The sequence below is a fragment of the Varroa destructor genome, unplaced genomic scaffold, assembly GCF_002443255.2.
Source record: "Varroa destructor unplaced genomic scaffold, Vdes_3.0 BEIS01000002.1, whole genome shotgun sequence".
Classification (NCBI taxonomy): domain Eukaryota; kingdom Metazoa; phylum Arthropoda; class Arachnida; order Mesostigmata; family Varroidae; genus Varroa; species Varroa destructor.
The window spans coordinates 46,150,525-46,164,169 of record NW_019211455.1 but is presented as its reverse complement, the minus strand read 5'-3'; the positions used below and the strand labels follow the sequence as shown (position 1 = coordinate 46,164,169).

At 42.1% G+C, this 13,645-nt stretch overlaps 2 protein-coding genes and 1 long non-coding RNA gene across 21 annotated transcripts in view; 1 reads left to right on the top strand and 2 right to left on the bottom strand.

The window, feature by feature from the left end:
• Positions 1-13,645, bottom strand: part of AP-1gamma (adaptor protein complex 1, gamma subunit) — a 221,034-nt gene that overhangs the window by 99,520 nt on the left and 107,869 nt on the right. The gene's annotated exons all lie outside the window — the stretch shown is intronic.
• Positions 1-13,645, top strand: part of LOC111243898 (neuropilin and tolloid-like protein 2) — a 64,012-nt gene that overhangs the window by 25,295 nt on the left and 25,072 nt on the right. For 3 of the 4 annotated variants that reach the window (XM_022790189.2, XM_086980043.1, XM_022790190.2), the window contains 2 exons: positions 6,398-6,693; positions 10,567-10,686. In XM_022790189.2, the coding sequence (XP_022645924.1) occupies positions 6,429-6,693; positions 10,567-10,686 (385 nt within the window). In that variant the 5' untranslated portion in view covers positions 6,398-6,428. Of the gene's footprint in view, positions 1-6,397; positions 6,694-10,274; positions 10,375-10,566; positions 10,687-13,645 lie in introns of those variants that run through there. The other variant, XM_086980044.1, reaches the window with a different exon arrangement.
• LOC147757889 (uncharacterized) overlaps positions 9,347-13,645 on the bottom strand; it is a 28,826-nt gene continuing 24,527 nt past the window's right edge. For 6 of the 7 annotated variants that reach the window (XR_015321059.1, XR_015321057.1, XR_015321061.1 and 3 more), the window contains one exon: positions 9,347-10,678. This is a non-coding gene — a long non-coding RNA (uncharacterized LOC147757889). The remainder of the gene's footprint in view (positions 10,679-13,645) is intronic. The other variant, XR_015321062.1, reaches the window with a different exon arrangement.

Here is a 13,645-nt window from a genome sequence, read left to right as displayed (position 1 = left end):
CCCATAGTATCACAGTAATGCGGTATTCGTTTGCTAAATATAGAGACAAATGATAATTTAAGTGCGGAACGAAAACACGTTTCGTTTTATGTTGGAACGTATCAGTCTTCTAAAGCAGTGTTGAACGGCACACAGCATCTAACTACCAAACGATATGTTTGTCTTCGCTACCGGCCAGCGTTTGTTTAGGCACAGGCTGATCCACTCATTTTTATGTGTACAGTGCCAGAGTTGTAGTAGGACAGTCTCCCAATGTGCAAAAAATCTACGAATAATAGCCTCGTAACTAACGACACTTGACCATGTTGTTACGAGTTGAAACTAACGCGACCCCGAGCGGAATCGAACGATCTCAATAGCTTCTTCGCGTCGATTAACAGCGACACGTCTATATCGTGTTAAGAGCCCCAGCCGGACCAGCATCGTCGTCACCCTTCATTTAGCAGGGCAAACCATCAAACTCAGCAGACAAGCAGCAAGGTCAGCTGCAGTCGTAGGACTAAATAACACACTGGTGCAATAATTGGTAGTTATGATAATAACACTGCAAATCGGTAGTTGTTAGGACGGTATAGACGCAGTTTAGAGGCGGATATGACGCGCTATTGGGACGGCATAGACGATAGAAGTGGATTTGCGTATTGTCTTATAAAAACGTCACCTTCCGCCTTTGCTAGTTTTTTTTTAGTTAACATTTGTTTTTGGTAAACTCTGTTGGCTGAAAACGTGTACGTCACTTATGCGATAAGCCACACATAATGTGTGGCTCTTCATAGAAATACTTGGTTAACTGGACAACACAATGTTGATCAGAAACAGCGCTAAAAAATCGGGTGAGGCAGAAATCAACCTCAAGAGAGAGAGGTAGTTTTTACAGTTAGGAAACGACAAGACGGATGACACTGCTGGAGTAACGTTAGCTCCATAACCTGTGGAGCATTTCCACAAGTACGTAAAAAATCACTCTATCCCTCGATATTTCCGTTGGCCCGTATTATAAGGTTGCATCCGTATGTTCAATCTGTACAATTGCTTTTTATGCTTCTTCTCTCATAACATCGATTTAATCCAATAATAAATAGTAAAATACACGTTATTTTATTTCAACAGCCTTTACATGAACGACAAGAACTTGATCATTATCAGCGGGCCTGTCACCGCTGAGAGCCCGTAAGCACGACGACTTTATTGTATTTCATATGCTTATGTTAAGTTTAAAGGACGAGCAGCTCTAACGGTACGACTATTATATCGCTTCTTATAGTGGCTGGACAAGACGGCAAGCATATTTTGCAAATATTACAATTAAGATATCGCTTGTGTTAATGCCGGCCAGGGCTCACATTTGTTTTCGCCCACTGTAGAATGATGACTTGCCCAACCCCTGCCGCTCTACCCTCTAAAACATGCTTGCCCCATTCAGTCTCTGCCAGCAGCGGCGTGCCAATCTACCCCAATGACTTTTCGTCCCTAAGAACCTCGTTTTTCGACGGTGGGCCCCACCTCTGTCAGCAGATGTCGACCATTTCCACCCTCTTTCTTTGTCGATCTCTCTATTCGTTCCCTTCTCGCCGTCGATCTGGCCGCCGAAGGGGAAGAGTCCAATGCGCCGCCTCTTTATACAGCAGCTTCTCGAGGAGGTCGTATTTCTCGAACCGCGCGTCTGACTACAGCCGGTTAGCACTGCAAAAGGGGGTCAGAGACTGACCGAAGTAAAGTCTTCCCACAAAAGAGCGGTGTCCTATTGGCCGCTGCGGGCAAGTGAACAAGGGGCTGGGCTACTGTGGCCTACCGCCAATTCACAAGCCGGGCAGTCGAAGTCGCGGTCTCGGAACCGCGCCACAAAGGAAGCCGCCATCTGGCAAAGATATACAATTCGACCCACCGGCTGGCAGCTGCGGAAGGGACTCTGGCCAAGTCCAAGTTTACTGTTAATGGTATGTGGTCTTTTTTTTCTTGGGTCGTCGATGCAATGCTGCTGATTCTGGTGTCACCCATAGAGGAAAGAGCAGAAGAATCAGGCAACAGAGAGACCCCGATGGGATGACTAGGGCATTACTGTTAGCTGCGTTTGGTGTACTGTGTTCTAGTACGATTCACTTCTGCTGTTCGTAAGCTAAGAATGCTAAGTCAAACTCGAGTTTTTAATTAGCTCCCAGGCATGACATTGGCAAATTGATGAAAGTATTAGCTATGTTTTGGAGTCGCGCTACAACCCGTTTGCCCGTCAGCTTTCTTTTTCTCTATCGTAATATGTTTATTTACTGGTTTTTGTAAATTTTTTTCACTTATCATTTCGCCCCTATCTGCAGTTTAAAAAGGCTACATCTAGTAATGACTGTGTCGCACGCCTCTCGCGCTAGACTGATGTACATACAACACGATCGCGTTGAAGCTTCGGCTTCGTTCGTGTTTGTTATTGTCCGTATCTCCCGGTCTTGGTTTTCACTTTTAGCGGCTGACGAGCGATCCACTCGACAAAATGTTCCATTCCGCCCTTTTGGTAGTGTCCGACGCATACGAAGACAATAAGACGAGCAGCAGTGTTCTGGGTCTCACAAAGTCTTTCACTCTGTAAAAAGTCAGAGGCTTTGTAGAGCCTTCATAAAAGAGCCGCCCCTTCATAGAGAAACATTCCAACGTCAAATATGCCCCCAGGTGGTCCCCCAGGGACATTCCATAGCATACGACACATTTTTTCTAGCCGTGTCTGGAGCATTGTTCACTCGTTGCTTGGGTGCGGTGTCATTTTTTCATCCGACAACCCCTGCCTAATCGACCTGACAACAAAGCAATGATTATGTCGACTGCGTCACAATGCCCATCTAGACATAACTAGCGCTACCGCGGTACGGGACAGCTTCAGACGTGTGCGCACGAGGACGAACCGGTGCGTTCGCTTATTAGAGCTAACAGGCAGATCCGTGACAGAGCATTCTGAACACCAGGGAACTGCTGGACTAAAACAGTATGTAGCGCTGCGGAAGAGACTGCGTTTTAAAAAAAGACCCTAGGCCTATTGTGTGGTGCCCGCTATAAAGAAACAGGCATTGTTGGGTAGCCATAGACTGCTTACGTCAGCTGACGAAGCAGATGTGCCCATGCACAAAAAGAAGAAGGTTTCACTGGCAAAGAGAAACAGGGTTATCGATAAGACTAAAATAAGACGACGGCCACGGGCTGACATGGCTACGCATTCTTCTAGAACTAAGTAACGTAAGCACAATTCTAGGTGCTGCTATGAGTTAGAGGTACTTAGCATAACTGTAGGAAACGAAATTGTTAGAAGAACGATACGCCCAACGTCCAGCAACGATCTTAAAAAAGTAAAGCCTAAGGTCTCTAAAGACGTAATGGTTAAAGGACTTTGCGCTTTATTATGCTACACTATTCCCGATTACCTGTGCTTTGACATATAGAAAAGATTTTCTCATTGGTGTAGATAAGAAGAAAAAATAGAAGATCCATTGTTTTTCTTTACTGCCAGTTTCATATTTGGCCCCTTCCAACAAGTTTTGCAAATTTCTGATCAAAAGGAAAAATGGCCAAAACTACACTTTATTAGCAAAACATACATAGGACGGTCAGATCGAACAGATCGTTGTCCTATTTGCTGTTGTTTTCTACTGCTGCTACAGGAGTAGTAGGTAATCGAACAAATAATTTTCGACTATCTTGGCTACACTCCAGTTGAAGCGTGTTATCACTGCCCATGGCCAAGAACTCTATCGCTATCTGTATACAGAGACAATATCTTTTCGAGTTGTTCAAATTCTCTATGCTGTTTGAAGCCATGTCTAAAAAATAGTATCAGACGTGAAATTCGTAGCACTTATTGAGGTTCTACAATGCTAAAAAGGTATTGCAGAATTACGGTAGTATGTTCATAACTTTGTAACTGTAATTTCATATAATAAATTGTCAACTTGCCACTCGGAAATTGATATGAGTATGGCAGTAAATTCTTAAAAGCGGTCAGACAGATAACCTTCGTACCAAGTAAGCACCCCTGTTAGCAGGCGTGCTGTTGTGCATCAACAAGGCCTGTCATTCTACTACATATTGCACAAATTTGTATAATTGATACCGTGCCCAGTTTCGAGAGCGAAACCATTTATGACTATTGATCATTTCTGTGCAAATTCTCGCCGCCCACTGCACACAAGGGCAGCAGGAAAAACCTTTCTACAAAGCTGAATCTGAAAGGGCGTAATCTGTTGCAATTGTCACAAGGAAACAGGACAAATAGCAGATTTCCTCCGGATCGTCATTTTGCTGGATTCGCAAGATAAGCAGCGACAACTGTTTGCATACCCTAGCTGCCTACAGCGTTCGAAAGGCCACTAACGTATCATCAGATTCTGTGTGTGTGGGGTGTGGATGCGGCCTTTAACGACACGATAGTACAGAGGTTATGAATGCGCATTGGTAACCTAAAAAGAACCGCTGGCCGTGTCTGGGCATTCGAATAAACTAGACGAGGCGCAGCTGTTGGGTTCGTTCAGAGCTTCGTTATAATACATAGACCTGCTTGTCCTCTTAGTAGTCCTAGATGAGACTTGATGCAAGAGACTTTACATAACACTTCTTTATACCTTCGAAGTTGTCAATCATTTCCACTTATAAGTTTGCCTCCTCACTAGCTGAATTCATGATCCACTTCGTGTGCGGTTACCATTGACAGTTCTAGCGACAACTTAAATGACCTATTTATTGCTCGAATATATAACGGCCCCATTATATATCCGAGCAACTTCCACGAGAGAAAGGCAGCATGAGTCTTCCGAGTAACAGTTTCCCCAGGCTTTCTCGTAGCTGCCGAGGTAAACGTTTATTTCCATCAGTGGGTTCGAACACTGTGAAACTAAGATTCTCTTCCTAACCTTAACGACTTCTTCGTTAGCGGTTGTGCCCTGATCATAGGCAGAGCGATCGATCGGCGTTTTGGCGTTTCTCAATTATATCCGCTGAACGGTGAGGGCAATGGAAGGTGGGTGGGTCTTCGGTCGTAAAACGTAACGTAATGTTAGGCTATTGTCCAGAGAGGCCGCTCCCTTTCTCTGGACAACAGAGAAAGAAGAAGGAAATAAGGACGACAACTTGCACGGATGATAAAACAGCAACGAAGAAAATGACGCTTGATTGTTAGACCTGTGTCTATAGTTGCATGTGGGAGAGCGTCGATAAAAACGCCTATAATGAAATTGGTCTGTCAGTGATGCCTCTTTGGCCTGCCAGTGTCTTTCATGTGGGGGTGCATACATCAAAAGTGTACTAGTAGATACGCGAAAAGCAAGCTTCCTTCTTTCTGGAATCTGAGTATATGAAAGGGAGCTATCCATGAAACAGAAAGGCTCCAAGGCATCCTACAAGCCCATGAATCTAATAAACCGTAGCTCGCTGCAGTAGAGCGTGTTGCGGTAAGTTTATAGATCCGAGATCATAAAGGCCAATTCGAAACTAGTAATCAGAAAATAAATCCAGTTCCGTCAGAGCATGGGATCTCGGCTCGGCTGCTGTGAAACATATTCAAAGGTTGTTTGCTTCGCTCCTATCTAATCCTACACGCAATTTACATCTGATCTATTCCCTTGATAACAATTGTGCTTGATCGTATGCCATAGCTCTGTGTATCTGAATTAGAAAAAGGAAACAATTATAAAAATACTGAGTCTTAAATTATAAATTATTCAATAAGATATTTCTGAGTATATCCTACTGTTCAGTATGGTATAAACCGAGTTTTGTCTAGATCGCGACTGAGTCAGTAGTGACACTCGGGGCCAGGAGATATAGCCCGATTATTGCCATCAACGCCTAGGTTTTAGGTACTTACTGCATTAACCTGAGCTGAAACTGAAGCTTCACTGTGAAGTCACATATTGGCTCAAATAGTTTTTTTCGTGCGCAATTTTCTTTTCGATAAAGAGCAACCCTTCACTGCTGTATAGTTCACGGCTATTAAGCAGCAGTGTAAAGCTCGTAATAAATACTGCAAATAAACAGCGGTGGAATTATCGAAGACTGATGGATATTGATAATGCAGTGAACCTAATCTTTAAATCCACAGACATGATGACCCCGACCCGACTTTCAGCTGACATTTAGTGGTGTCTTAGTTTTTTTGAGTGCTTAATATCGCCGTCCTGCGCAATCGCGTTTAGCCGCCATGAACAAAACTTCGTTCCTAGTAGTGACCTATTCAAAGTAGGTCCTCATCAGAATATCAAAATGTGCTTATTGCTTGCTATCGTCGTTAGAAATTTCCTGCGCCTACATAATCGATCCTCATTGACTGATCTCCACTTCGCCCTTGTCTTTCTCTTCCCTCCTGATACCATTTAATATGATATCTAACGTATCTTTGTAATTTTCTGGCTAAAATTTTCCGTTTCAGTTGAGATAGGTCCTGAACATCCTTCATCCTCATGGGCACTCAAGCCCTTTGGCTGCGCGCACGCAGCTCGCGCTGGCAACTCCGATCGGCATTGGCATTGAGAGGCCGTGCTAATGTTTGCCCTCGGCCAGGTGCAGGAAATACAGGGGTTGCAGTCAAGCCAGTGCAACCCTCGCGAGCGACAGCTAGCACAAGAAGCACCCTAAGGCAGTTCTTCTGCCGACAAGTCTTCACGCTACTCGTCATCATAATGCTTTTAAGCCCAAATGCCAACGACACACACGCTGGAGTGCACGGTATGTGTGATCTGTTACTTAGCTTGTTACAAGAATCATTATCATCTTCGTTGTTATTGCTATTGCAATTATCAAGGAACTAGAGGCGCTGGGGTCGCGCCGACAAGACATAATTAATCCTAAGCTATTTTTATCAATGAAGTAAATTATATAGTTATTGCTAGCACTATTATAACTCATGGAGACAGCAGTGCTTACGGTTTCACTGGTCATAGATGGAATAATTGTTAATGCGACTAGCAGTCATCTTTTACATAATATCGTATTTTGCCTTGAATGACTGTTGCAATTTGGCTTAAACATACCGGATCAGATTTTACGCGTCACGCCAACGAACGCACAGTCGATGATGTATATGTAGAATAAACGTTCCATGTGAGCCTATTAAGGATGAAAGTCAGAGGTCCTTTTTAAATTAATTAAGGTGAAACGCGCCGCCATCAGAAACAAACCACTAACGTCAAGTAAATTGAACGTCAATAACATTAACTGTGGCAGAGTAATTTTACATCCTTGTCTGTGGTTTGACAATGAAAAGCAGTCCATAGACTTCGATCTGTCGTTGTCCTGTCATGTTTATTCATGCGTCTACACTCACATGTGTTTAGTATGCAAAGGGGGCAAAAGTATCTTGGAGGTTTCAAAAGAATCACTTGGCAATTTGGGAAAAAAGTGGGGGAATGAAACATGGCGATAAAATGTGCTATTGTCATCAACTGATTAGACTACGAGTTTTCGATTGCCGTACTAATGGTCCACGGGTCTGTTATGAAACCTATAGGGTAGCAAGCTACATCTTCGACAAGCATCCCATAGCAACAGACGTCTCTGATGTCCATTGAGTACAGGCACTACCATCACCTTACGTCCGAACCTATTCGACATTGGCTCTAACTTCAGTTGATATCGAGGGCAACGCTGTTCTCCCGCTTGGGAATAAAAATTGATATATGGCCACCGTATAGTACGGGTGGTATTTCTGTTTAATGAAGTTTCGTAAATTGCACACGGAATGCATTACGCGATCTTTCAATTGGTCCGTAGCTAAATCACGGAAGATTTTATTTTTACCCAGTTCCCGCATTTTCAGTACTTGAGTTAGATTTTGTAGCATGTTAAGAGTGAAATGCCGGTTATGGCTAGCTTAAACTTCAAGTTCTGCTTTTGTAACAAGCCTCTTCCGGTTCCTACATCTGATCAACTGCTCGCTGGTCTTCAACACTTTAATCATTATTCTTAAAACGTTTGCTCCATTCCTTAAAACCCGTTCGCCTAACCTCTTTACCGATCTTCGGTAGATTTCTTTGTCTTCGAAAACCCAATGAGCGTTGAGTCCTGAGTCTAAAGGGTATTTTTTTGTTCTGAACACATTTCTTTTGGAGTAAACTCGATCAGCTCTTATGCACGAGCTTGTAAAAACTTGCAGTATGAACGAGCCAGGTTTTGTCTGTTAACGATCCGTAGCTCAAAAATTATATATAAACATGAGCCGTATGCGTAAGTCTGTCAGGTGACCTTTATTATCAACTATTAGAAAGACTTACGTTGTCTAGTACACGTATTATCACATCATGTTATCTATTTCTATTAAATATTTCATATAATGTGAAAAAATTTGACATTTTTCCCTTATCAAGTAAGGCTTCTACTTGTTAAACGCATAGACCAGTTCGTTGCGTTAACGACTGAGCGATACCATTATTCCATCTTAGCAGCGACGGGAAACGTCCGCTCGGCTGTCGATCACTCTTCCTCCTGTGAACGAGTGATTGAACCTGAAGCCGGTTGGGTTGGCTTCGTAGGCACCTGTGCCGATAATGATCCCTAGTAATGATGGCCACAAGCGTTTCCCAGATGCTTCTCACTATAATAGGATCAATTTCGATCGTTTTCATACAGCTTTTTTCCCCTATAGTGATATCTATTCCCATCTAGATTATAACTTCGTACGATGAACGCCTGACCTGTCAACTTCAATAATCGTCTATTGTAATTAATCTTTTCAACAAACCGATTTGGTACATCGCCAAATCCGTACTTTTCGAACTCGATATCAAGACTTGCCAGGCTGTTGCATATAGCCGATGTTTAAATCAAATGGATGCCGATATAAATTCGCGTTGGAAAAGTCCGGAGCGTCTGTGGTAGATCTGTAGTTCCTTGTTCCTATGAACTGATCTCGTATTGATTATTTGATCATTATGTTTTCATGCTAATAGGATACGTTATGTATTTGCTAAGTTTCGTATCGACTGCTGCTATCTTCTTAGATTAATCCTTGCCAGTTTGCTTCAGCCGTTAGCTTTAACTAGGGACACTGTGCGAGCTCTAAAGTCAGATACGCCTATAGGTCTGAAACCGGGTAGCTTCAATACCCTGTTACCAATCGAAAGGGATTTATTGCACAGGTCTGGATTCGTGAAGGACGTCGAGGCCAGTTATCAGATAGTATGATTCTAGGGTCGTACAACCTTTCGGAAAAGTTTGAAAACCTCGCCCGAATAGTCCCCTATGAAAGCTGTCGCTTCTTCTATTAGAGCTATAAAAAGGCCTGGAACCAGAATTCGTTCTGAACCCTCCTTTGACACATCCCCTTAATCCTATACACGGTAGGACAAATATCTCTTGACAATGTTAAAAAGTCCTATGGCAGTTTATTAATTAAACAATTATTTTATTTTGATTATGTTTGGTTACATGTTCTTGTCACCAGCTTACCAGCGTACAATTTCATTGATTTTTTTCGATATTATTCGTATGACCGGAACCTACTGGTGTGATGTCGCTGCCAATGAGTAATCTGCACAGTCATCAGTCACATATTTAATTTTAATTAATTAAAAATTTATTAGAACATAAGAAAGTATACTGTTATCCCAATACTTTTCTATTCGGTGCCATCCGTTCGTTGTTTGACGCTTGTTATATACAACTACCGGGCCCTGGTTATAAAACTGTGCTCGATCCATATTTATCTACTGCACATCCGGCCTGAAATGAAACTGCCCTACGCTTAACGAAATGCTAGGGTTTGCGAGCCAGTCATTAAATATGTTATCATCACCGGTTTTACTGGATACCGACTAATCTCAAAAAGTAATGGCCTGATAAGCGGCAGGATGGCTGCCAAGCCATTCGATCTAACCTAAAATCAAAGGTAATTTGGTGTTTGCTTCCTTTTCCCCAACCTCCGCCCGCTCGCCATCGCTAGTTTGTAAAGTATTGATCCTAATCCTTTACGCGTATGAATATCAGAAGCGGGTATCAGCCTCATTGTTATTGCTAAATGGGGCACGGGCTAGGAGGTAACATTACCGGCGGTTGGGGTCCTCTTCGTTTGGGCTGTAATTTCTAAAAACATCCAAACAGTTATACATTATTCTCGCCTCAATAATCCTAATATTCTCTCTCTCTCTTATTATATATATATATATATATATATATATATATATATATATATATGTAATAAAAACATTTACTTCTAATAATTTTCTGCGATAGGTCGGTCGATAGCTAAGTTTGGGAAATAAGGCGATATAATAAGTTCTTTTTAAATTGTTATGGACTATGGATATGTTTAGATAGCTGTCGATTGCTATAACAATGCTCTCAGCTACGGTACCGAAGTGTCGAATGAATACAAGAACGCAGCAACGAAGTCCCATACATCTAGTACTACCGGTAAGGCCTTTTTTTTTTTATCAAACAGATAATAAAAATATGTACTCGTTATCAGTAACACTAGGTGCAACGACAAGCTCTTTGACACACACACAATAACCGTAGATGTTGTCTCTTCATCATAACAACTAGGAAGGATGTATGCAAAATTCATTGCCGACACTATGATTCCACTGACTTTCGATGTTTCAGCTGGACCGCCGTCTTGCAGAATGGAGTTTGATAGTACCGCCAGCAAGCAGGGTAACTTCAGCTCTCCTGCATACCCAAATAATTATCCGGAAAACATGGAGTGCTATTACACCTTCAAAGGTAAAAAAAAACAATGAATATAAGTGTTAATTTAATTTGAGATTATTAAATAACGCTTACAAGACAATAACCCTACGCACACGATTAAGCAGAAACCCATTTATTTCTACGTTTTAAATCATACTCAGGTAAGGTGCTGCCGCTAAGCATTGCGTTCGAATCATAACATCTTTACTGAACTCAGGATGTAAACACGTTACCACTGACCCGTTGCGGCGTTTCATATAGGTCATTGGTTCAAGTGAAGGGTGAAGTCAGCAATCCGTTAGGTTTTGTACCTATATAGAGTGCTGGCGTTTAAGTAGCTCTGCTATAATCCAAAAGTCTGTCTACGAAGCCATACCCTTGGCCTTAGGGGATCTTCCAAAGTTTAACGGAGTTACTGCACAGGCAACTGGTGACTTCTCCGATTTATAAATCCACAAAATTGTAGGTGAGTTTTCTGCTTTCAGTTTTCGCTGCCACTAGGCATCGCTTGACACCGCTAGCTTGCAGGACGAAACATACCGTAATCTACGTCTGGATTCGAACCTACGCCACCACATGTCTACCACTGGAGGTGGCCTTAGACAGGCATGGACGCGGTTCCCAGTGATGCGATTCGTCTACATTTTACCTTGTATCACGAATCTATGTTTGCAATTTATGTTCTTCCATAAGCTTTCTTCCTATCTGAACAAACACCTATCTCCACAACCCCCCACAATCCTACAGGACCTGTTCAACCAAAAACACAGTGAAGCATTCGGTTTCGTCATTGGACAGCCATTAAATCTGCGTACGATTCGATCGTAAAGCGGAATCACTCAGGGATAACTTTTTTCTCGCATGACAACTTCCCGGACGTAGCGTTCCACGTCACTAAACCTAATGAAACAGTTTCATAATTTCCTGCAAGTGCGGCCTACGTCTCGTCGTTGTAAATTCTAGCATTTCCTCTCGTAACTGGCTGTCCGGCACGAAGCCAATCTGATGCGGTTTTATTGTACACAAAGTGTTGGGAGAGTTTGGCCGGACGCGCGCTTCCAACCCCGAATTAACGGCCCACCATCGATGCCTTAAAGGTTACACATATTACCCGTGTAACTAGTCACCTGCGGCAGTAACTCGACCTTTAAAAAGTGGGCCGACTCCAAGCAATGTCTTGGCCTTTTATTGGCGATAAGTTTGTGGTGGATTAAAAGGAAATCAAGGATTTTGATAGTAAATCAGAGAGCTGCCAGCAAATACGTTGCGTCGGAGATTTATTGAAAGAGAGCTGCTCCGTTAGTAAGGAAATGACGCAGCAGGATTGTGAGGTACCGTGTCGATTCTTCGTAAGAAAGTAGTTGCGTCAGACATTTCATCTTACGCCGCAGACCCGTTCATGGACCATGAACGGGTAACAAGAAGACCATAAGTATACACTATGCCGTTTGTGATTTACCGTGAACAAGGCACAGCTGACTTCAGCCAAGTAGTACCAAAAATATTACCTCCTACCGCAGACAATTCTATTCTAATTTGAATGTAACAAAAAAATTTTAAACGTTGATTTATTTTAGCTGCTTACTGCCGAAACTCTTCTTACTGTGAACAGTATGATTTTCAATACAAAAGGGTATTTGTGTACAAACCTTAAGCGTGTTTTGGGAAAGAAATTTATTAACGCTAATCAATTTCTCGTATTAAACGCATCTTAAGAGCGAGAAAAATACAGAGAAAAAAAAACAGCTACTGAAGACAGATTTTGAGCCTTATGTATTTGTGAGCCTAGCAATAGGTTACACCGCTTGCCATCTCATTACAGTCGACGTTACTGTAACGCTTAGGCCAGTCACTAATACGGAACACTACTTTGTGCCATATATATGGAAAATCATGTATTATTTCCTTCCCTTATAAATTGTTGTTCATCTGCTCTGAATATTTAAAACAATAATATAATAACTATAATAGTAATAGTAGATAAAGCATATCGACTAATAGGATAGAAGCTTATCTCATTTTTTCAATAAACAGTAAGGAAACATATATGAAAGATGCGAAGTTTCAGGTCATCGAGGGAGACATCGAAGTTTTTGGCAAATTCTATTCCAATTTGTCCCTTTAACGTTATTTACCATAATAAAGTGATTCTTGCCCACTTCGTTACGTTCGTGAGACGCGAACTATCATCAAGTTAAGTGCCCATTAGTTTGTTTCGATGATTAATTTCAATTGGCAGTATAAATTGTCCTGGCGTTTGGCACAGAATTATTCACAAAAATAAACATATAAACACGTATTTAACGTGGAAACAACACTATTCGATAGAGAGCAAAATGGTGCCAGTGAACCTTAAAGAACCTCGAGCAGTTCATGATTTGTAGTTCGTTTTGGTGCCACCATTTCACGTATCGATATTAGACTTATGTAGCCAAAACAGCTTTACTTTGTATTGGAGCCGTACGCCGGCTTTCAGATAAAAGACGAATTAATGTCAATGCTCCGGGAGGTTCTTCCTGATTCATTTTTTTTCAACCGAGTTAAGACACGTATAAAACAAGACCGATATATGACTGCGCCGGTATTTTCTATTCCGAAAGCCTGTGGTGCAAACAGGACACCACAGGCCTTGATCACCCCATCAATCTCGTTCTGCAGCCTACTCCGAATACATACAGGGCCTATTTAGAACGAAGAGATGTTCTAAAAGCCACTGCTATGTACACCTATCTTTCCCGTAACGCATAGACAACTAACTAGTGGGCCAACAGCTGTAGACGTTTATGAAAGTACGTAAATCAAATGCCAACCGCGGTATAGAGAACCATTGTGGCTTATAAACACAACGTGAGATCGTACGCGGGTACTGGCGCGGCAACTTCGTCTTTCTTCTAGTTGCCAAACCCAACCCACCCTATGGCGACACAGTTCGCATCTCATTTTTTTTTACTTTAAAAATAGATTTATCGGGCCTGATCGGGCTTTGCAAACA